The sequence below is a fragment of the Typha latifolia genome, chromosome 12 (genome assembly GCF_019914945.1).
Source record: "Typha latifolia isolate L0001 chromosome 12, TyphaL0001v2, whole genome shotgun sequence".
NCBI lineage: Eukaryota > Viridiplantae > Streptophyta > Magnoliopsida > Poales > Typhaceae > Typha > Typha latifolia.
The window spans coordinates 9,923,950-9,946,248 of NC_133097.1; the positions used below are offsets into that span (position 1 = coordinate 9,923,950).

At 36.4% G+C, this 22,299-nt stretch overlaps 3 protein-coding genes across 4 annotated transcripts; 1 reads left to right on the forward strand and 2 right to left on the reverse strand.

The window, feature by feature from the left end:
• Window positions 1–2,024: 2,024 nt before the first annotated feature.
• Window positions 2,025–5,344, reverse strand: LOC140798385 (cold-responsive protein kinase 1-like). Of its 2 annotated transcripts, none has more exons than XM_073152190.1 (7): window positions 5,048–5,344; window positions 3,922–3,962; window positions 3,703–3,812; window positions 3,407–3,617; window positions 3,041–3,278; window positions 2,756–2,906; window positions 2,025–2,577 (listed from the first exon to the last, which is right to left on the reverse strand). In XM_073152190.1, the coding sequence occupies exons 1-7, from the start codon at window positions 5,107–5,109 to the stop codon at window positions 2,209–2,211; spliced, it is 1,182 nt and encodes a 393-aa protein (XP_073008291.1). In that variant the 5' UTR covers window positions 5,110–5,344; the 3' UTR covers window positions 2,025–2,208. The 2 variants fall into 2 exon arrangements, with proteins under 2 accessions (XP_073008291.1, XP_073008292.1); XM_073152191.1 differs by having other exon boundaries at window positions 3,922–4,058; window positions 5,048–5,342.
• A 3,222-nt stretch (window positions 5,345–8,566) lies between these two features.
• Window positions 8,567–10,335, reverse strand: LOC140798658 (patatin-like protein 3). Its single transcript, XM_073152636.1, has 3 exons — window positions 9,449–10,335; window positions 9,142–9,204; window positions 8,567–9,042 (listed from the first exon to the last, which is right to left on the reverse strand). Exons 1-3 carry the CDS (start codon window positions 10,271–10,273, stop codon window positions 8,773–8,775), a joined length of 1,158 nt encoding a protein of 385 aa, XP_073008737.1. The 5' UTR covers window positions 10,274–10,335; the 3' UTR covers window positions 8,567–8,772.
• Window positions 10,336–15,578: 5,243 nt separating this feature from the next.
• LOC140798669 (uncharacterized) lies at window positions 15,579–22,204 on the forward strand. The gene is made up of 9 exons (XM_073152656.1): window positions 15,579–15,869; window positions 16,998–17,465; window positions 18,243–18,408; window positions 18,653–18,950; window positions 19,919–19,991; window positions 20,140–20,230; window positions 20,754–20,833; window positions 20,919–21,196; window positions 21,887–22,204. Exons 1-8 carry the CDS (start codon window positions 15,807–15,809, stop codon window positions 21,156–21,158), a joined length of 1,479 nt encoding a protein of 492 aa, XP_073008757.1. The 5' UTR covers window positions 15,579–15,806; the 3' UTR covers window positions 21,159–21,196; window positions 21,887–22,204.
• Window positions 22,205–22,299: the final 95 nt, after the last annotated feature.

Here is a 22,299-nt window from a genome sequence, read left to right on the forward strand (position 1 = left end):
ACAGGTGGTCATATGTAATAGATGGAAACCTTTGCTTGTAAAGATTATACATTGCACCTGCTTTGATAACTTCCTCATTTGGTAGATTTACATTGTTATCTTATGATATGATTTCTGAAACGAAGGTTTGCTTAATAGGTTGTGAAATTTTATTTGCAACTCTGAGCCATTGCAACTCCATTGCTATGATTTTTTTTTTCTTTTCTTTTTTTTTTCCCCTCCATTTGTGGAATATCCTCCGCCAATTCTTGCACAAATGCACATTGAAGAGTTCATTGTATCACCACCACCATCTCTTTTTGACTTCATTGTTTCTCTTATTTCTCCCATGAGGAAGCTTAGATTGGACACAGATGTACACTAGCCATTGTTCTCAGCAATCTCATCCCGTTATAATGAACTCATATACTTGGCAATGTAGTCATTAAGTGCAAGCCCAAGTTCAATATAACCTCAGAATTTGTGAGACGTATATATATATATATATATATATATCTTCGTGTGAAAACAATAATAATGTGGATTGTAGAATGCTTACTAGTTTGGCTCTCGACTCTCTTAGTAGTCTTATACATTAAAATGCAGCCCTTAATGCTCCAAATGGTAACAATTAGCTCAATGTTCTTGGAACTTGGCATTCTGATCAATCACACCACATTCTCTTGAGACTAGAAACTTTCTTGCAAGATGCCATTAGTAGGATTCCAAGCTCTCTCTCTCTCTCTCTCTCATTTCTCTCTCTACAGCAAAGAGTATAGTAGTAGGACTTCCAAGCAAACCATGGCAACCAATCACCAGTCTTCCATCGAGAGTATACAAATGTATATGAACCTAAGCAAATAAAGAGTAGAAATTAAGTAACATGCATTATATAAAGTCGAAACCTCGATCTTCCAATGAAAGATAGTTAAATCATATTATTAATTAAGAGATGGGTTTGGTGCAAGATACAAAATACTTTTGGAGGTGTCCTTGTTGCAGGTACTGCAACCAAACAAATGGTAGCCCCAAGTGCTGTCCTTTTAGAGAGAGAGAGAGGCAGGCAGGCTTTCTCTTGTTCCGAGGAGTAGTAGGTGGTGGGGAAGAGAGGAAGGCTTTGGTTCTCCTCCAAAGGAATTTTCAAGAGCAGACAAAGGAGCCCATCAGACCACCTCAATCTCAAACACTTTCTACTATTCCCGAGGCATATAAGTCTAAATGAATACACTTAAGACCATAGTGCCTATGCACCACCAATTGCAACCAAAGTACTTGTTGGAAATACCAATATTCTTCTCTAGTAAATTTTTTTTATAAAATACAACACCTTCTTCTTTAGCTTTTTTTTTTTTTAATCGTTAATAATTTATTATTTCATTATCTATCTCTACGATAGATGCATATTTTTACGCTATTTTTTTAAAAAAAATTCTGCCTTCACGATATGAAAAATTAAATGAATAATTATTTCTAGTTGCTTATGCTAAATTTAACTTCAGTGTATTTTTTTTTTTTTTTAAAAAAAAAAAAAAAAAAATATATATATATATAATGAAAGTATAACAATAATGAAAGAAAATATAAGGTGTAGAAAAATGTTACCCACTATAAATGAATCCGTGAAATGCTTCTTTGTCTTTTTATTTCCCCCTCTCGATGAATGTAATCATTAGCCAATCCGTGATTTTAGGCCCTTGTTTCTCGCATATAATGCGACTCAACGTTGATCAAACTAGGGTTTGAGAATACCATCGTTTTCCAACGGATAACGGTAATGCCATTCGACCGTTGGGAGGTAATTTCATCAATTTACTGATTATATTTATTTGGAGTTATTTTTATCTTTTAACCTCCAAAATATTTCTTATAACCGTAGATTGTCTTCAAATATATTCTCGAGTACACAACACTCCAAGTGATAGATTTCAGCAATTGGGGCAAGTAGCAACACATAGTTTCAGCCCAAGGTTTTAAATCTCCCCCTTCTAATAATATAAAGCTAATATTTATCGGCAAAAAGGTAATGCACAATTAAGTACAAATGATTGTCGAGACCACGAAATGCTATAAGAATTCATTGCATATTTCGTTACATGTCAATGGAAAAAAAAAAAAGATGGCCCTCTTTGTTCTTTCAAACCACAAACCTTTCTATGAGTATTGGATTCCAAGTAACTATATTCAGAACATCGACCAATTTTTTTTTTTTAAAAAAAAAGAGAAAAATGATCAATCTGTGCTCATGGAATCTACATGAACTCTTGTATAGATAGAGTTGTCTGACATGGTTGAAGTGCCCATAAAATTGGATGACATAGTAGAGGATGTGTGAATTTCTTTATCCTTCCTCTGGCTTCTAATCTTAAGATCCATGAAATCATTAATTACAGCAGGCCTGCTGATTTCCTCCGAGTCAATGTTCTTTTCACCGGTCAGCATCCTGATGACCGTCGACATGGGAGGTCGAAGTTTTGTAGCCTCTTGCGTGCACAACAGACCAATTTTTAAAAACCTACAAGCCTCCTCGATGTCCAAGTCACGGTCTAAAGAAGAATCTACAATCTTTGCCAGCTTTCCAAGGTTATATTGCAGCCAAGTCTGCAGAAGAAACTCAGGCATGATATAGTTTGTAATGCATAATTTGCATAACATATTCTCGAGGCAACAAAAAACTGATAGGATTCTAGAAATGAAAGGTGTTCCACTGGAGAAGAATTTTATCAGTCAGATGTCAATTTAGTCATGCATTTTACAAGCGTATGAATGAATGCCTTACCCTTTCGAGAAGAATCTGGTCATCATACGGTAATCCTGGGTCCATGTTACATCGCCCACTAACTATTTCTAGTAAAAGAATACCAAAGCTGTAAACATCTGATTTTCTAGTAACTTGCCCTCGAATTGCATACTCAGGAGCCAAGTAGCCTCTGAAAAGAAAGTAAAAAAAATCGAATAGTCATGAGAGAAGGTAAAATGTATTTGGTGGCAAACTAATGTTAGATTGACAGAATCACATGGATGATGAGAAGCTAGAGAGTGAAAAACACAGCATCAAACTCACATAGTTCCTGCAACCCGAGTGCTTACGTGCGTCATATTTGGTGGCAGAAGCTTTGCTAAACCGAAATCAGATATTGTTGGAGTGAGATCCTTATCTAGAAGAATATTGCTTGCTTTGATATCCCGATGAACAATATGTGGATGGACTTCCTCATGAAGGAATGCTAGTCCTTGGGCAACACCAATGCAAATTTTAACTCGAGTTCTCCAGTTGAACTGAATATTACTCTTATCAGAACCTGATTGTCGACAAGAACAAGCACATTTATGTTGTTAGAAGAAACTAAGAAAATCTTGAAAAGATTTGAGGATAGAAATGATTTGTTATCAGAAACTTCAAGTAAGAAGTTGGGGAAACGCCAGTTACCTAGAAGAGTTTGTGCAAGACTATTATTTTCAAGATAATTGTAAACAAGTATTCGGTGAGTTCCTTCCACACAACAGCCATAAAGCTGCACAAGATTCTCATGCACAATATCAGAGATCACAGTAAGTTCATTCAAGAACTCGCGTGTCCCTTGTCTTGACTCTGAGGAGAGCACCTTCACCGCAACAGCCTTCCCATTTTTTAATTTTCCCTACACCAATTAATGACAGAAGATATCAGTTCAAGTTCAATTTTAGACCCATAACACAGCCTACATAATCTGTATGTGAAAGTACCTTGTAGACAGAACCAAAACCTCCCTCACCAACCTTATTGCTGAAATCTCCAGTTGCCTTTCTCAATTCGTTATAAGAGTAGATCGTTACATTTCCAGTGCCCAGAATATCTAAATAGATATGAGCAAACTGTCAAATTTAAACTAGAAGGGTTGCATTGTACTCCAAAGAATGGAGGTAGACAATAGTTAAGTCTATCAGCTGCAAAAGAACATTAACCTTCACCGCCTTGAAAACTTCGCTGCTGCGAAGCCCTTTTCCTATTGAACAAGAAAGAGAAGCAAGTCATTACTGAATGACCAGACTACTGAATAGCCCTTTTATGCTTGGAGTTGAATTAAATGAATTGAGGTTATCTGCAACATTTAGACAAAACAATCAGGGATAGGTACCAAGCATATCTTGGTAAATGGAGGAAACAAGGAATAGAAAACACAAAAGGACAATTTCAACAGCAGCAGTAACAAAAATTCACAAGCTTTTGCCTGGAAAACTTTGTCCTTGATATCTGGTGCCTCAATTCTCCCTTCCTTGTCCTAAGCGAAAATTTTCCCTTTTCATCAATGTGGCTTTTCCATGTCTTCATTTACTAACTAAAAGTCCACAGTAGTATTTAATTTTACACTAAGATATCTTAAATTGGTTAGATGGTAATCACAAGCCCATGTGCCATAATTCGTAATGCCTTTCAAGCTAGAAAGAAAAACTTATTCTGATTACAACAATAAAAAAAAGGGAATTTTTCGTCTGCATTCCTCTCAACTAATTTCCTACCTGTATCCATCCCCATCACTACACAGGCAAATGTTTATATATCTACTTCTCCAGGAAAACAGATTCACATAGTAAAAACAAGCCTAAGGATGAATCTAATACTCTTGACCTCTAGGTGTGCCAACCGTTCAATACTAGTTGGTTATATGCAAATACCCATTCACAGACTGGGGAATAGGAAGAGGGTCATGATTCATAGCATATGGTGTTCATCTTGGAAGCCAGGGAAGGAGGAGGCGGTGGTGGTTGGGAAACAGTTGCCTCTATGGCACTCACCTAATAAATATATATCGCATAAGTACAAGAGAAATGAATGGGTACCCATGCGGCCATGCCCATCTTCTCCAAACTCCCCAAACACAAACATAGACAAATTTACTCAAACCTTGCGTAGCTCCACTAAATTCGTGAAATCTTAGGAAGAATTATTCAGAGCCAATCAAGTGCAGACCCTTCCAAACAATAAACTTGCTACCAGAAACCCCGTTAACACTCTAAACATCATTTAATTTCTAATCTTAATCTGATTCATAAAAAAAGAAAAGAAGCAAGACCCAACAAAGGAATTCACCTGGAAACACCAGCGGAGAGGCAGACGAAGGACAAAGACCGAGAAAAAGCCGCCACCCCCATGGACACGGCCTACGTTAGCACCTCTCACCGACCAGCGAGCCCCCAGGGCTACGGTTTCCAAAGATCAAAGGAACCAAAATAAACCCACGGGTCGATCCCAGGAGGGCAAATCACCGTCAGACGGCGAGACGACGAAGAACCCGGAGGCGGCGCACGTTAGCACCACCTTGCTCGAGAGACAAGAAGAAGAAGAAGAAGAAGAAGAGAAGAAGATGATGACGATGACTGGCTACACATAGGTGTGGGTATATAACTACAATATATAAATATAATATTTGTCATTCTAGGCAAGGAGGAGGTCGTTATGAAATAAAAGGACGAGTATGGACGGACTTTGGAGATTAAACTTTAGAAAGTAGTATTTTTTTAATAATAAAAAAAAAAAGTTTGATCGAGTCAAAGATTTGACTCACCACCGAGCCGGCGATTCAAACTACCAGACCGAGTTGAACCGGTCGAGAAAACCGTGTGGCCCCCTCCCCCACTCCCTATCGCTCTACTCGGACCGGACCGATGTCCTTAACCCGGCTTTGTTGGGTTGGCCCAAGCTTTCCACCAAAAGGATAATAATTTATCCCATGATTTCTATTTGCTACTCTACTAGGGTTCCAATTCTCCCTTTTGTCAATCATTCACGCTGCCACTTTCTTTTCTTTTTTTTTTTTTTTCCAAAAGAAAAGAATAAAAAATTACTAATGAAGTTGTGGATGCTTCACTATTATGCGAGAAAGGGGTTATCTAAATTGCGTGTCATTCATAAATTATAGCATAGATGAGAATATTTTACTACAAACTTTATAATAATTTTTTTTTATCAAAGTTCGGAAAAAATTATAACCATAAAGGAAAGCTCTATCACGTCTGCTCTCACTTAAGATATGCTAATAATGATAAATTCATACCGGCTATCTTATTTTTTTAAAAATAAAAACAAAAGAAACAGTAGGCCATAAGCCCCATTTTGGCTATATGTGGCTGCACAATTACATTATATATTATAAGTATTTGATAATGAGGTATTATATGTTTTTCTAGAGAAAATAATTTTGATACTTTTGAGTAACATCTTATAAATGATGGCTTGTTTTTGAAAAAGTTGGCAACCACCTTTGTAGCTTCCATCAATGCCAAGGAAAATTGTAGCATTGGCTTGACTTCAAATTTCTTGTTTTATATATATAAACAGAGGATGATCATTTTGCCTTACAACTCTTTTTTGACCTTCCTTTATTCAAGATTTGGCATTACATGAATTTGCCGGCAGGCACTTGGATCACAACTTCTTCTTCTTCTTCTTCTTTTTAATGCATAACATCTTGGTTTCAATTGTTATTTAAAGGGAGATTAAGACAAATTATAAGTCCATGGCATTTAAAATGATTATTTCTTTTTCTTAGATGACTAAATACAAGTTGAGATCTTCCTCATTCTAGTTCTTTATATCCCCTCCCCCCCAAAAAAAGGAAAGAAAGAGGTAAAGTTGCTTATTAAACTCCCACTTGGCAAGAGTTAAAACAAATTTAAGAGATCTTTTATCCTTTTAGGTCATTCATTGTTTTAGCAGCCATCCTTATTATAATCCTCATTTATCGAGAATGCATATTTCATTTGTTCACAAGCAAAATTGACTCTGATATCTGCTTCAATTGTTCTTGGATAGGTTTGAGAGTTAACCAACAATGCAATGTCTCATGGAATAAATAAATTAAGTCAAGTTTTCCTATTAATGTTGATGCATCTAATTGGCAGACTAACTCAAACTCTCAACCACTAAAATGTCCAAAGTCTAAAGTCAACATATCAAATTAATTACTCAAGATGTACAAATCAATGGGTCAATAGATGATACGATTGTTTCCCTCAATTATGTTAAGTCTCCTAAAATGCAGAGAAAAAATGGATTAAATATGGGCCACAATTAATTTATGCAAGTTACCTGTCTCGGAGCTACTACCTCACCCTCTCTTTTCTCCTTCCTCTTTCCTTTTCAATCTTCTATCTGGTTCTCTATCATGGCCGAAGGTACTTGTTTATAGCTTGATCTCAAATAAAACTCAGCTCAAGAATAAATGAGTCAAACCTAAATAATTTATCTAAGTTTGAAATTAATTTTGAACCAAACTTAGACCAAAAGAAAAAGTCGGCTCGCTCAGACTCATCTACATCCCTCGTACGTGTCATCATTATGTGTGCTAACGTGATATTGACAAATCCATCTTTGGATTTTATGAGGGAAATTTTAGTGTACCAAGATCTTTCCAATCCTCTTGCGGATGGGGAGAAGAACACAGTTAAATAAGTTTGATTCAAGATTTTGAGGGAATGAAAAGTAGCTACAGAGAGTTATTATGAGAAAAACTAAATGACAAGATTCCGAGGATGTAAAATTTGACTTCAAATATAGAAAGTTCTGATGAAAAGAATTGTGTCAATTTGACTTTATAGATAACGATAACTTGTTTTTCTCCCAGCATTAGAATAATAAACATTAGAAGAAATAGATCATTGATTTTGTCAATTTGATGTCATATATTACTCCACTTCAGCATATATAAAATTTTGATGGCATAAATTTCTATAGCTGCAAATGAATGTTGGCCTACTTCACTCACATTGGCCCTTAGAATCAGCCCAAAAGGCCACAAGATTTAATGACACATCTTTTGTGTGAATAACCCATGACAGGAAAACAGATATATTTCTCTGCAGTGCATCACATAATAATCAGGAGACAACTTTTAAGCATGTTAGTTGTACAATTTTGATGACCTAGCTAGGCTTATTATTATTATTATTATTATTATTATTATTATTCAGATGGCCGACGAATACTCCTACCCCAGTCCAAGGGGTAGTATTTAAAATCAATTTTGATGGGTCGTGGGACCCTTTGGATAACTCAGCTGGCATTGACACCGCTATAAGAAATAACCTAGCTGAAGTACTAAACCTTATAGCATATCTCGGTGACTACTGCAGTAAACCAAAATATATGATGATGTCATTTTTAAAGGTGACTATAAACCTTATAGCATAGTGATGGATGTGGTCAATAAATCTTAAAAATCCCCATGGGTGATTAACATTCCCATGTAAACTTTTTCCTTTACTACTAAACATACTGGCCGAGTTTATAAATAAAAGTATTAAGTGTTCTGCCTATATAGCCTGCGAACATCACTGCTCTCTGTTTACCTGGGTCCTAGTGAACGATAAGGTTGAAATGAACTAGTGTTTAACATAATAGAAAAGGGTATGAAGAATGCAACTTAAAGAACATTCGTATAGTACTCGATTAAGAGTTTGTTTGATGGTCAATATTCAGATATGAATGCATGCATGAAGTAATGGGATTGAAAAATGCTGACGAGCAAGTTAAAGAGTATCAATACTGATGTAATGAAAATAAATAGAGGATAAAAACAGAGAGTACTGTCACTAACCAACACCAACAAAAGAGATGAAGTTGATCCATTATTCTTTATTGTTTATCTGGGCTCCTCAAATTGACATGTTAACTGCCATATATTATGTACAATCTCATGGATCTCCTCTTGCATCCTGGCCGTCCAATAAGCTGGCCCAGGGGGGAGAGACCACTCAATCGACGGCTGGGAGAAAAGGGGGAAAAAAGAGAAGGTGCAGAAGTGACACGTGTCGGGATCAAGGTGAATCGGACGAGGCCGTCAAGACGGTGGTCACGGTGGTGGAGGAAGACGACGACGTCCGTGGGGTAATCGCTGGTTTGATCAGGACCGTCGGTATTTGGCTCATCGCCCTCCGCTCCTGCTCTCTGATCAACTCCCCCGCCACGAACTCCAATCTCTCGCCGTTGGTCGACGCCGTTATCTTTCTCCCAAGGAATAGAACGGACTCCACGCTCCGTTCCGTTAGTGCCTCCACCGCCGTCATCCCAGTGCTAACCCCGTTTCCCTGGAATAATACCGAGTACCAAACCCACTTTTTAAAAATGTGCACACTTTATTTAATAAAGTTTCAATAATTTTTGTCTTTTCTCAAATTAATTAATACCTGAATTCGGATATAGTTCGTCGCCCGTTTCTGGCCGAAAGCTAATGCCACCGCTTGATCCACCTGAATTTAATAATTATACGAATAAATTTAAAAGGAAAAATAAATGACCCAATTGATTACGTGATTATTCTAATTATTTATACGAATTAAACCTTGTACTGTAATTTTTTTTATAACGAATATGAGCAAAAAATCACCTGTAATCTAAATAATATACTTTTTAGACTCTGAGAAGTAAATTTGTTAAAACGTAAGGTGTTAATTGCAAATGTCCAGTAAAAAAAAATTAAGAAGAGTGTCGTACCATATCAGCTTGGCCAGCACCGGCGATGCGGAGGAGCTCCGCCTCTCTCGCGGCGGCACAGCTTCCGATGGAGAGTACGACGAGGTCTTCCACGCCAGCGACGAAGGGGAACTCCTGCTTGTTGTGTAGCACGTGCGTGATCGCTGCGGCAGTCGGGTTCCCCATCGCCACCGCCCCACCGGCCGCGCGGATCCTCGTCTGTCCATCCATCGACGCCACCTCCTCCGCCGCCGCCGCGGCGCACGTGGCGGCGCACACCTCCCGCATAAAGAAGTCGTACCCGTCCCCCTCCACCGCGTCCGCACGCGAGAAGACGAACGGCGCCTTCGTCCCCAAATCGTAGCAGGGGATCAACAAGGGCTTCACGGCGTCCCTCACCGTCGCATCCCCAAAGATCCGCCGGAATACTCCCTCCGATCGCCGAAGAATTTTACTGACTAGGCTCTTCCGCCTACCGGCGGCCATACGCCGCCGGTTCTTGGCGATTATCCCGGCCGCCTCGGCGGCGGAAAGGAGCGGGCGGCCGTCTGGGCCACGGGTAAAGAGCATCGCGGCGAGGACCCCGCCAGCGCCGGATCCTGCCGCGGCGTCAAAGAAGTCAGCGATCCGAGCGTCGGGGTCACCGGAGAGGTCTCGAAGGCGGGACTCGAGGAGGGAAAGTGCAGCTCCAGCGAGGAGCCCCCCGTCGGCGGATCCGCCGTCAATGGAGAGGATGCGGACCTTCCCCCTCCCCCCCGCCGCTGCCGATTTCGCCGGCGGCGAGCCGTAGCCGGAGAGGAACTTGCTCTCGAGGATGGAGAAGATCTCGTAGCTCAGTTTGTCCATCACTCCCTCCGTCTAGTCGTCTACAACAAATGTGAGAATGTGAGATGTCAAGCTGTGGAAATCGGAAGCTACTCGAATCGATCTTTTATAGAGAGGACGAAGGCGCAGGTTTAGTCGTGCGCACGAACCCGCGCAGGTTAGCGCACATCAGAGGGTGATTTCTCACACGTGTGGCCAGGCACGGGAAATGGCAACGTGGCGAGAGGCGAGAGGCCGTGGGAGGGGAGATATTAGGCTGTCGGGTGCGCGGCGGACACGGCCAAAATGTGATCAAATATTTTTTTTCCTAATAAAAAAAAATTCAATTTAAATTCACAACCGTGTACAAAAAAGAATCAAATAATAAAAAATGTAAACTATATAACTTAATTTCATAAACTAAAGTTTTGGAAGTCGCAACGCAAAGGCCATGTCCTCCCTTGTCTCATGCTGGAGGGTAGTTACAAGGCAATGCCGTATATAAAACTAAGTTTAGATTAATAGATACCTTGCCAAGCCTTAATGGTTGCCCAAATTAATTGATTTCAATTTTAGATGGGTTGAGCTAATAAACTAAGTCCTTGGAAGCCACAATGGCAGAGGCTATGTCCTTCTTTGTCTCTTCGTGGAAGGATAAGATCATAACTCATAATTCATAACAAGTTAGGTTAGGTGCATGCCAACGTCTAGTGCTTAAATGTTTAAGTAATATTTTCAGTCCCCCCCTTCCCCTCTCAATTATTTCTTCTCCTATCTTAGAGACGCATGGCATCTCTTTGGGCCATCTCCTCTCTGTTGTGTCACTATCTATCTAATATTTCTATCTTGATCTATATTTATCGTATTTATTTAAAAATAAAGAGAGAAAAAAAAATCTCGTCGGATTCTTAGACTCAACAATCCGATAAATTTAATAAATTTTTTTTTATCTTTTATCATTATTCGATGCCTACGTCTTATTTTTCACTACCTCAACCCCCCCCCCCATACTAGCCGACCAAGAATATTATGTATATAATAAATTGATGAACTTCTTTATCATTTGTCCTCTTCTTTTAGCACTTGTTATGTATAGTAAAACTTAGTGTGCTGTTACCAAGAGTTGTCATCGATGCCATCTACCATTCTTGCTGTTCATCACAGTCTTTGTCTCCATTGCATTCAAAAGGAAAGTCACAAGAGTTTTCTTCATCCAAGATCTGCTAGCTAGCAGCCATGTCCTTTTTTTTTTGTTCTCTTTTCCTCTCCTTCTGCATCAATGCAATGCAATCAGATCTACAATAGCTGTCTAGACACTGAGATTCACCTGCCGTACACATTAAAAGAGCTGTGTCGGCGCTACGATATAAATTTTTTTAGTGGTAAAATTTTAAATTTATGCCTAAAATTATTATTATTATTATTTCTTCGTCTGTATTACTTTGTGTTTGTGTGTGTGATTTAGACCGGTGTGAAATTGTTAGTCTTTTCATTCAAACTTAACAGAAAAATTATATATTACTGTAATAGTCCTATGATATTAATAATTCTATTGTTTGGGCAAATACGAATCTTCTACTTATATTTTTTTGAATGATTAAAATTTTTATTCCATAGTCGTGTGTTTAAAATGAAAGTATTCTATAATAGTTAATAACGAAAAACTTGTAATCTTAGACAGGAGGAGATGGAAGATATTAAAAGGAGAAAAATACTTATAATATTTCAACATTTATTATGTTTTTATGTACTTTCCTTGTTTAGTTTGAATTAAAAAATTATTATATAGTTTCAAATTTATATATGACGCCTTATGTTTTAACAAAATTATAATTTATACCCTACATTTTTACTATTTATAAATCGAGCTCTATAATTTAGTGAATATGTGTAAAAAAATATTATGCCGTTAAATCTGTTAGTTAAACTTAAACAAACATCTAGGTAAAATCAACTATACTAAAAAATTATCAAAATATCTTCAACTAAGTCATACTAAGTTTAGTCATATTTGAAATAAGTACATTTTACCGCACATATTAGTTAAATCATAGGAAAATTATGATTTATACCCTACATTTTTATTATTTATTTAACTCAGGATGTTTTATGCACACATTTATTACATCGTAAAATTCGATTCGCAAATAGTAAAAATATAGGGTATAAATTATAATTTTATCTTTTTCTTTATTATTTTACAGTAAAATTTGAAGATACTTAACAAATATACTCTACCTATAATTCTATGCTTAAGACTTTCTGAAAAGAGAAAGACTACCAATACAATTGGGTCATCTCAGTCATGAAAAAAGGATGTGACCACGAAGTTGTTGTTAAGTTTGCATCCATCCATTGAATGCCCAAGGAATAGCAATTCTATCCACATACATGTCAATTTTCTGCTGCAGCTCTTAACCCTAACTGAAGACTTATCAACAGTACTAAACTTTGAATATAGAAGGGAAAAAAAAAGTGGGAGATTCCGAGTCCGAATTCCACCAAATATATTATCGCTTTCTATATCAACTTGAAATAGTTTTCAGATCAGATGACAAGTATAGAAGGTGGCATTGAAGAAAGGAATAGCTACCAACCAAGCTGCTCTTAGCTGTAAGAAATGGATCCTCTAAGATCCGTAGCACGTACGGCTATGACGGCATTCATGCATCAATTATTGAGGGGTGATATATGATTGATGTACTGCAGGACAGTGTGTGACTTGTCAATATTGCATCAATGATTGGGAGAAATGTGAGCTCTCTCTTTCTATCTCTCTCTCTCTCTCTCTCTCTCTCTGTGTTACTGATAGGCCAAGGAATAGTAGTAGTACACTACTGCCTTAAAGGAAGGGTTTGTCTTAGATTGCTTCACTGTTCTTCTTGAATTCATTCACCTTATTAAGATCTAATGGAAAAGGACATGGGGGATAATACTTCTATATTAAGATCAACACAAGTGTGATGTAAGTTCCACCAGCGACCAAGAACTGGAAAGGTCAAAATTTCTCATGTGATTGATGCCGTTGCAAATGTTAATTGTGGTCTCAAGTCTATAGATATTCCAAATATAAATAATAATTAAAATCTTGCGCCGACATACCTAACTCTCTTTCCATACCTTTACGTATCCTTTTGTATAGAAATACACCGAGTATATTTTGCATCTTTTTTGAGATAAGATATTTTCTTATGAAAAAAATAATAATAGAACACTTATAATAAGAATATTTTATTTTCATTTTCTTTGGAGTAGAAAGAGCTACAGAGATGCTCTGTCTAGTAGGGGGTGTAATTGAGTCTAGTTCTAATCAAGCTCGAATAAAAATTAATTTTAAGTTTATATTTGTGATGAAGCTTGAATTAAATTAAGCTTGATTTAGATTTGAATCAAGCTTAAAATAAGGCATAATTTAGAAATATAAATTAATAGAATTAAAATTTAGAATTAAATTCTATAAGAGCAAAATATATAATAATCCACTTAAGTAAATCGTAGAATATAACATAATTATACTATAGTATACAAAGCATTACTCATATAATATATATACATATATATATATTTATTTATATAGTTATTTAGTATTTTATCGAGCTTATTTGATAGGCCATAAAGCTTCTAGTAAAATGGAGCTAATAATGGGCTATTATGAACAATTGGGCCCAAAATTTGAAGCCCAACATTTTCAAATTGGAATTAGCGGACGGTGGACATTTCTCTAATTTGTTGGGACAACAAGGACTGGACTGGAATCCAAAGCTCGGACATCCGACGTGGCGTAGAGCTGGACGTCACGAGCTTCCTGTGAGTTGCTTGTGTATGCTTCACACCCAAAAAGATCCCCAGGCCCAACATCGACTACGCTTACGGGAGGAACCCTCTGGGTCTAAATCTTCTCGGTGGATGTTGTATTCCAAAGAGGAGAAGCACTTACCACGTAGACTACCCTAGATTTACTTATCTCGTGACTCGAATGACACGGAGATAGCGCAGCACGACTTCGTCTTGACTTTACATGACAAAAGAGTCCATAACGTTTTTCCAAATGACATCCAAGTCCTCGAGAATTTAAACCAAAGCGAAAGGGTAATCTGGTCCGTGCGACAGTTTTAGTTGTTCTCTGGGGCCCTTTTCGTGACGTCCACTAGGACCGCTACACTTCTGACCACCAGAATCAGAATCTCTATAATTTAATTTATAATTTGCATATCAACTCTAAATCCGTGGGCTTATTTAACACCGTATTTTTTTTTGTTTGAGACTTATTTTTCTTATTAATATAAATAAAATACGAATTAAATCGTAACAGGTACTGCGTGCTTGAGATCAAATCGGAAATCGGAAATCGGAACGGAATTTTCGATTAATGAAAAATAATCCTTAAAAGTTAGACTAACTCTCAATGATAACGAAATTTCATGAGAATTTTTATGGTAATTAAAACAATAATTACACTTGGATTTATTAATTTTTTGCCTATTTTTATATAAATATTCTTATTTATTATTCATGACTTTTAAATATCTAGTCTAAATTGTTAAATTATCCAGGATAAAAACCCCCAAAAAATAGTTTTTTTTATTTATATATAATTTGATGGTGATGTATTATGTAATATTTCAATGCTACAAAAGTATAATATACTTGCTAATATTTTATATATGGTGAAAATAGTTTGATTTGATGCTACATGTGATGATATCGTGTAAGTTATCGTAAATTTAATCAGATTAATTTTTGAGCATAAATGTCTAAAATAATTATGAGTAGATAATATAGTGAAATATTTATTTATATTAAACCAGTGAAGGACCATAATATTAATCTGATAATTTTTTAATCTTATCTTAACCATCGCGATCAACTACCATTCTCCTATCTAATTTTTTTCTCTTTTTTAATCAAACACCAAAAAATTGAGATACCAACATCCTTTATTATGTAATAAGTTCCTAATTTATATTTCTACTAATTATATCTTAAGGTTAATTCTATTTTATACTTTTTTAAAATATAACCTTTTTTTATATGCCCCCGAATTTTTTTTCCGTATAATTATTATTTATTATTATAAAAAATCTACATGGATAAAGAAAAGCTTAAAGAAATATATATAAAATAATAATAATTCATAGGGCGAAATTATTCTTTGGTCATATATATAGTATATAATAAGAAATTACACATTAGTCCAAGAAAAAAACCCAAATATGGGACAAGGACAGCAAAATTCTAATAATGGATTTCCTAGTTTAGCCCCCGCACTCAGGAAGAGGGTAATTCGGTAATTTGTATCAGGTCAAAGGAAGGGAGAATAAATGCTTATCCAATGATTAAACGCACTGAGGTTAAGTTTGCTCTCCGTTTAAACCCGCTTTAATTCCGTTTTGGTGTCCGGGTTTCGAGCTCCCTTCCTCGGCACGATTTCCAAAGCCATCTGAGAGGAGACAATGATCTAGCGCTCTTCTTCTCTCCCCTCTCCTGCGGAGCGTCTAGGGTTTCTCCGAACGCTAATTATTGCCCTCTTGATTTGGTTCGACAGCTCGGTTGGAATTTTTGATCGAAGATTGAAATGGAGAATTCGGGAGCTCCGTCTGAGCCAGCAGAAGCAGGGGCGGAATCTGGCGATCGGCAGGTAATCTTCGATTATGGTATAATTTTTTTGGTTTAGTTCTGTATTCATGAGATAATTTGTTTAGATTTTGAGTAGAAGTAGTTAATTTAGTACACAAATGAAATTCAGTGTCTTAACTTGCTTCTGCTTGAATTCTCCTGATTCGTCGTGATTTGAGTGGATGTTTTGATAAGAATCAAATTATTAAGGCAAGAAAGAGCTGAGGACATTGGACTGTTTTCGTGTTCATGGATGCTCTGAGATGAATTGACTTATTGCTAGTCATCAAAAGACTTAACTAACAGTAGATTTTATAAACTGACCTTTCTTATTGATTGTTTTTATGTCGAGAGAAGAAGCTCGGATATAAATTGATTTGTTTCCAGTGATCAAAAGGCAAACTAATATCAGGTTGTCATGATATGACCTATTTAATTGTGGTTGTTAGAACATAAAATGTGAAAATCACCGTTATATAACAGCTTAAATTTTTAGAGTAATTGGTTCATTATCATGACATCAGAGTAGATGTTCTGATTTTAAATCGTATCACACTCATCTTTTATTTAAAATATAAAATCTTCACTCATTTAAATCAAATTCACTTTTTGGGCCTATTAAAATGTCTCAACCTAGAAGCGAAGAAGAACATTAGAATATAAAATATAAAAAATCAATCACCGTTCTATAATAGATTAAGTTTTTAGAGTAGTTGGTAAGAGTTATCAATGGTATCGAGTAAAATATTTTTTGCATAGTCTAATTAGGAACTTTGGCATATAGATTGTTTATTGGCATCCTTTTGGAATTGCCAAAATAATTGAGGACAGAGAATATCTCGGCAAGGTATAAAAATATAAAGTTCATTTCCTTCTATCTATATACTATGTAGAATGGCCAAAGCGAAACAGTTTTTTCATTATTCTTGCTTGTCAGGTGAATTTTAAGGTTAAATAGGCAAGTCTTGCATGACTTGGGATGGCTTTCAAACTTTAAATATATCAAGTAGTTCTCAATTATAATTCTTGTGGATGATCAGGAATTCATGAGGCGTGCATTCCTAAACTATACTCTGAACATTTAAGTTTTCTTGATGCTGGTATTATCTATTAACCTCTTTCTGCTGCTTGGTCTTGGTCATGTTTGCAGGCATTAAATCATGATGAGAACAGTAGAAGAGAAACTGCACCTTCTCATCATTCTAGACGGCCAAATCTTTCTTCCTTACAGATACCAGCTAGAACCTTGGAAAATTCATTACCTTCTTCCACAAGAATAAATATTGCTAGCAGTCCTTGTTCCACCAGAGCAGGCTTGCCCCCGAGACCTACTTCAACAAGGACAAAGTCGTCAATAAGAAATCTCCTTCCACAAAGAAGCTTGAAGGCAAAAAGTTCAACCCCGGAGGGTGACAGGACAATCCTTTTAGTTCCAGGAACACCATCTTCAGAAGGACAGCAGGAAAAAGCAGCTTCTTCGTCAAAGTCATTTTCTTTCACCAAAGTCTTCTCCTCCCTATCAGCAAAAAGAACACACTCTTTACCTGTAACTCCAGTTGCAACTTCTGGCTCTGAGTCTGCTCAGGAAAGGCACGTGGTTGACTTTTCTATCATAGATGTAAGTTTTCTATGCAGATTCAGATGCTTGGACATGAATTCTGTTTTTTATGAAAAAGTTAAATGTTATCTCTGTCCTTACCTTTATGGTTTTTGTCTGTTATGAGGGGCCACTTAGTATATTACCCTCCAAGGTATGTTTTTCTTTATTACTGTGACATGTGAGAGGCAAATTGCAGAGATGGTATTATGAGAACTGTAAGCTAAAAGGGTAAAAGCAAGTAAAATAGGAGGATGAAAGTAAGAGAGCTCTGAAAAGGGGACTTTCAGCCGACATCACATACAAGTAGACTAACAAGCTTTGTTTAAGGCCATATGATATTAAATATACCAATAGAAGTGAAGGGAATAAAGAGTGGTGGTTAATTTGTGCATCAAAATAACCAAGAAATTTTCTTGGTTAGTAATTGAAAAGTGCATTATGTAATATTTGCCTCCATAGCAATCCTCTGCTCTATTTCCATTCCATGTAATTCCATTTGAATTATGTCATCTCACAGTAGTTATATATATACAATTATCTCTCTTATCTCCATATTATTTGTTCAAAACAATGATTTGTCTGAAATATCTGTTGTTTCTGTACCTAGGTCACTTGAGTCGAAATATCTGTTGTTTCTGTACCTTGGTCACTTGAGTCGAAATATCTGTTGTTTCTGTACCTTGGTCACTTGAGTCGAAATGTCTGTTATTTCTGTACCTTGGTCACTTGAGTCAAAATATCTGTTGTTTCTGTACCTTTGTCACTTGATGGACTTATGATATTTAGCAAAAGCAGGAAGTTCAAACACAAATCAGGCGCTCATTTTCAGTACCAGGAAATGCAAAGAGCAGAAGCCTCCGAAGAATGGACTCAATAGGTTTATTCCGTGTAATTTCAGCAACCCCTCGTCCTGTTCCTGCTGACAATGCTATTGAAAATGATGTTATAGAGACACTTGATGGTATTTGCTAAATTCTCTTATACCTTGATATGCTGAGTTGCTTCATACAAAGCATACTGTTATCAATATATGTAATTCATAATAATCGCTTAAAAGTGTTGAGGACTATGTTAGCTTGTGCAAAAATGATGTCTTCCCAGAATGAAACTGAAGTTGGTTTTACTTAATCAGCTGAGTTATCAATTTATAAGTAATTTAAATTTTTAAGGAAAACCTTAAACTTTGTCATTAATATATGTTGTAGCAACCGAAGATGAAGGTGAAGATATTCCTGAAGAAGAGGCAGTCTGCAGAATTTGTCTAGTTGAGCTTGCGGAAGGAGGGGAAACTCTTAAAATGGAGTGTAGCTGCAAAGGAGAACTTGCTCTTGCACACCAAGATTGTGCAGTCAAATGGTTTAGCATCAAGGGAAACAAGACCTGCGATGTCTGCAAGCAGGAAGTTCGCAACCTACCTGTAACATTACTGAGAATACAGAATCCTCAGACTACTAATAGGCGACCAACAAATGCTTTTCAGCAAAGAGAAGCTGCGCGGTACAGGTATATGTGGATATGGAGATTGAAAATATCAAATTGCTAGTTGACCAATGATTTGCTACTGGCTTTGTAATAACATGTGCAGGAACCTTCAATCTATTTTCCTTAATAATATCTTAGACCCAACATTCAATTAGACAAAATTTATTAAGCTTTTTTTTTTTAAATGTAGAAAAGAGGGATTATGCTAGCAGGTGTGAACTTTTAACCGCAAGCTAGAGCTAGATGGTCTAATACCAGAACCAACGCAGTATAACTTGATCACCTTTTTAAGTTAGCAGTGCATACTTGGAGCTGGTGTTCGTCCTAAAAAAATTTGCTTATGGAGAATAGTAGATCATACTTCAAATTTATTGAAACTCCCATTATAATTTCTATCATCAGATATCAGTATTGTGTGTGGAGTTCCAGATTTTATTGATATTATTTAGATCAGAGATCTTTTTTGCTTCTAACTGTTGTATTATATCTGTGGACAAATATCCTTATTTCCATCTGCTATTTTCTTCTCGATAGAATGCAATTCATATATCTTTTGTTCTCTATTCAGTTCACACTATGTGGATTTTCAAAGTAAACTACATTAAGGACAGAATAATTTCATTGTGCATTCTGGCTTTCGAAGATTGTAAATGTGTTAGTTAATGAAGCTTGCTAGAGCCGTGAGTCATATTAGTCATGTTGGATGGTATTTAATAAGTAAACAGAAAACAACCTTGTAAGATCATAGAAAATTTTCTTTTGACAACTCTGCAAGAAAAGAGAGAAGGAATGGAGGAATAATCCATGAGATATTGACTATGATAGAGAAAAATGTTGTTTAATGATTAGATGAACTCTTTTAGATTATGCATTTTTCTTTCTTCTGTTTCAAAATGATATTTTACAAGCATATCTGACTAGTTAATTTTGCATCCTAAATTCTGAATGGGTTCAATTAGTAAATATTCTCTTTTTTCAAATTCTGGCAGAGTCTGGCAGGATGTTCCGATTCTGGTCATGGTCAGCATGCTTGCCTATTTCTGCTTCTTGGAGCAACTTTTGGTCTGTAATTCTTTTCTTGCTTCCATTGTTTTTTCTTTGTTGTGCAAGATTTCATGTCAATGAGCAGACAAATGCTACATTTCCTTTTCGTTTGTGGAGTTTATCACGTGTTTTTATTGTGCTTCCAGCTAAAAATTTAATGGAACAGGTTGCTGATATGAGGTCACATGCTCTAGCAGTTTCTTTGCCTTTCTCATGTGTTTTGGGTATCCTCTCTTCCATGCTAGCTTCCACAATGGGTAAGAATCCTGTCAATCTGTCATCTATTTCAATTATTCTTAAAATAAAGGCTTGTTGTCTCTCTTATATCAATTAGCCTCTGGCATATTGTTGCCTATTATAATATATGCAAATGGAACCTTTAACTAGTTCCCCCAATTATATGTTCTGAGCCATCCGCACTGACAATTCATCCTTTTCCTTCAGAAGGAGATTAGTAAATAACAAAAGATAACACCAAGGCCCCCTCCAAAGGTGTCATATCCACCCCCAAAATAATGAGCATTGAGTACTATAAGAAAAGAACCTATACCTAACAAAGATAAATGAATACCTGAAAGTGTAGAAGTCTTGTTAACCCATCCAATTCCTACGAGAGTTTTTTACTGGAAATTCTCTTAAATTACCATCTCTAGTAAATGGGAGAATCCTTCTGATACAGGTGTTGTCCATGTGGTTCCTTATATAGATGTTATGGTGTTCATGAACACATCTATTCATTCTTTTGTTTATAACCTGTACATTTGCTGGTACCTTTTGCAGTGAGCAAGAGCTACATTTGGGCTTATGCTTCCTTCCAGTTTGCTATTGTAATCCTTTTTGCTCATATCTTCTATAATGTGGTAAGTAATTATATAACTCTGAGAAATATCATGCTGGAGTGCTGTAATTATTTCTGACTGCTCATTATTGTTCATAAATTTGCAGCTTAAGGTGTCTCCTGTCTTAGCAGTCTTACTTTCATCATTTACTGGATTTGGAATTGCAATCAGTACAAATTCCTTGCTTGTGGAATACATGAGATGGAGATCTAGGAGAAATCAACAATTAGTGCAGCATCATCATCATGGTAGACAGCAAGAATCTGAAAATGCTGCAGAAAATCAAAATAGCAACATCGCAGGGCAGCAAGAAGCTGAGAGCCAGGTCCAGGCAACTAATGCTTAACAAAAATGGATGAAGATCATTCTTAATGATTTTTCAAGGTAAAATTTAAGGCAAACTCTCTTTCCCCAGTTTATTGCATACAAAAATGACATTGCTATAGGATCTCTTTCCTATGCTTCAATTCATATACTGCAGTACTTTTGTCAGGATAATATTATTATCTGTAGACAGAATATTATTTTTGCATTTCCTCTTAGAACCTTCACTTTTTAACCAGTCCTTTTGCAGAGTGGATATTAAGGTGGTCTGGCAGTAAGTTTTCTGATGTCCAAGAAACTTTTTTAATAGATACAAATATGACACTCCATCACATGGTCTATTCGCTTACCAAACTCGCTCTCTTGTTGATTCAAAGGAAAGATTAAGTTATTTATTGCCACTTCTTTAGAGCTGTGCATATTTGTGTTTGAATCCTCTCATCTGTTTATAACTTGTGCTGCCACTGATGGACTGCTAAATGGCCCTAATGCACCTGACAGCTCCACTCCGAATTTACAGAAATACAAATAATTCGCTATGTGGCCCTCTTTAGGGCAACTCAATTAAGAGGATACTGCCACTTGAAAGACAAAAATAGCAAGTTGCATAGCAATTGATATGCAAGTCTCTATTTACATAGATTGTTCATCTGGTTATACTACTAAACTTAGTATACTACAACTTCGTAGTCCAACAGCCTTCTTGAATTTGATGGCAAGGTCTTTATCTTCCAATGTCTGCCCTTACAGGTAAAAGGACAGTAAAATGCGTGAATGGTCAAGAAGTGAGCCACTCTGGAACAGAAGCATACGATAGAGTTGGAATATTAGAAAAGCAAGGTTGCAAAGATAAGGAGATGCAACGATTTTTGTAATTAATGGTAAATCTTATTTCTTGTTTTGGCTTCATGGAGGACCATTTCTGTTTGCATATCTATCCAGATCCACAGCACATAAAGGAACGTGTGATTTTTCTGAGATTTCCTTCTCTTTTTTTTGTCAAAAGATTTGTCTGAGATTTCAATGTTGCACAGTAGTATATAAAATCAAATGGTGTAAATTTGTACATGTGATTTGTAAGTTTTCTTTTTCCTGAGAAAGAATGTGGTATGTGAAAGTGTAACCCAGAGTTTTATTAGTCTAAGAATATCCGATACTTTTGT

Excerpts from the sequence above, each read along its gene's own strand:
- LOC140798385 (XM_073152190.1), bottom strand. The coding sequence starts at position 5,109 with ATGGGGGTGGCGGCTTTTTCTCGGTCTTTGTCCTTCGTCTGCCTCTCC. Across the intron at positions 3,813-3,921 it reads AAGTTTTCAAGGCGGTGAAG|ATATTCTGGGCACTGGAAAT; the intron begins GTTAATGTTCTT and ends ATATCTATTTAG. Across the intron at positions 2,578-2,755 it reads ACCAGATTCTTCTCGAAAGG|ACTTGGCTGCAATATAACCT; the intron begins GTAAGGCATTCA and ends TTTCTTCTGCAG.
- LOC140798658 (XM_073152636.1), bottom strand. The coding sequence starts at position 10,273 with ATGGACAAACTGAGCTACGAGATCTTCTCCATCCTCGAGAGCAAGTTC. Across the intron at positions 9,205-9,448 it reads GTGCTGGCCAAGCTGATATG|GTGGATCAAGCGGTGGCATT; the intron begins GTACGACACTCT and ends TATTAAATTCAG. Across the intron at positions 9,043-9,141 it reads CGAACTATATCCGAATTCAG|GGAAACGGGGTTAGCACTGG; the intron begins GTATTAATTAAT and ends GTATTATTCCAG.
- LOC140798669 (XM_073152656.1), top strand. The coding sequence starts at position 15,807 with ATGGAGAATTCGGGAGCTCCGTCTGAGCCAGCAGAAGCAGGGGCGGAA. Across the intron at positions 18,409-18,652 it reads TGTTATAGAGACACTTGATG|CAACCGAAGATGAAGGTGAA; the intron begins GTATTTGCTAAA and ends TATATGTTGTAG. Across the intron at positions 20,231-20,753 it reads CATGCTAGCTTCCACAATGG|TGAGCAAGAGCTACATTTGG; the intron begins GTAAGAATCCTG and ends TACCTTTTGCAG.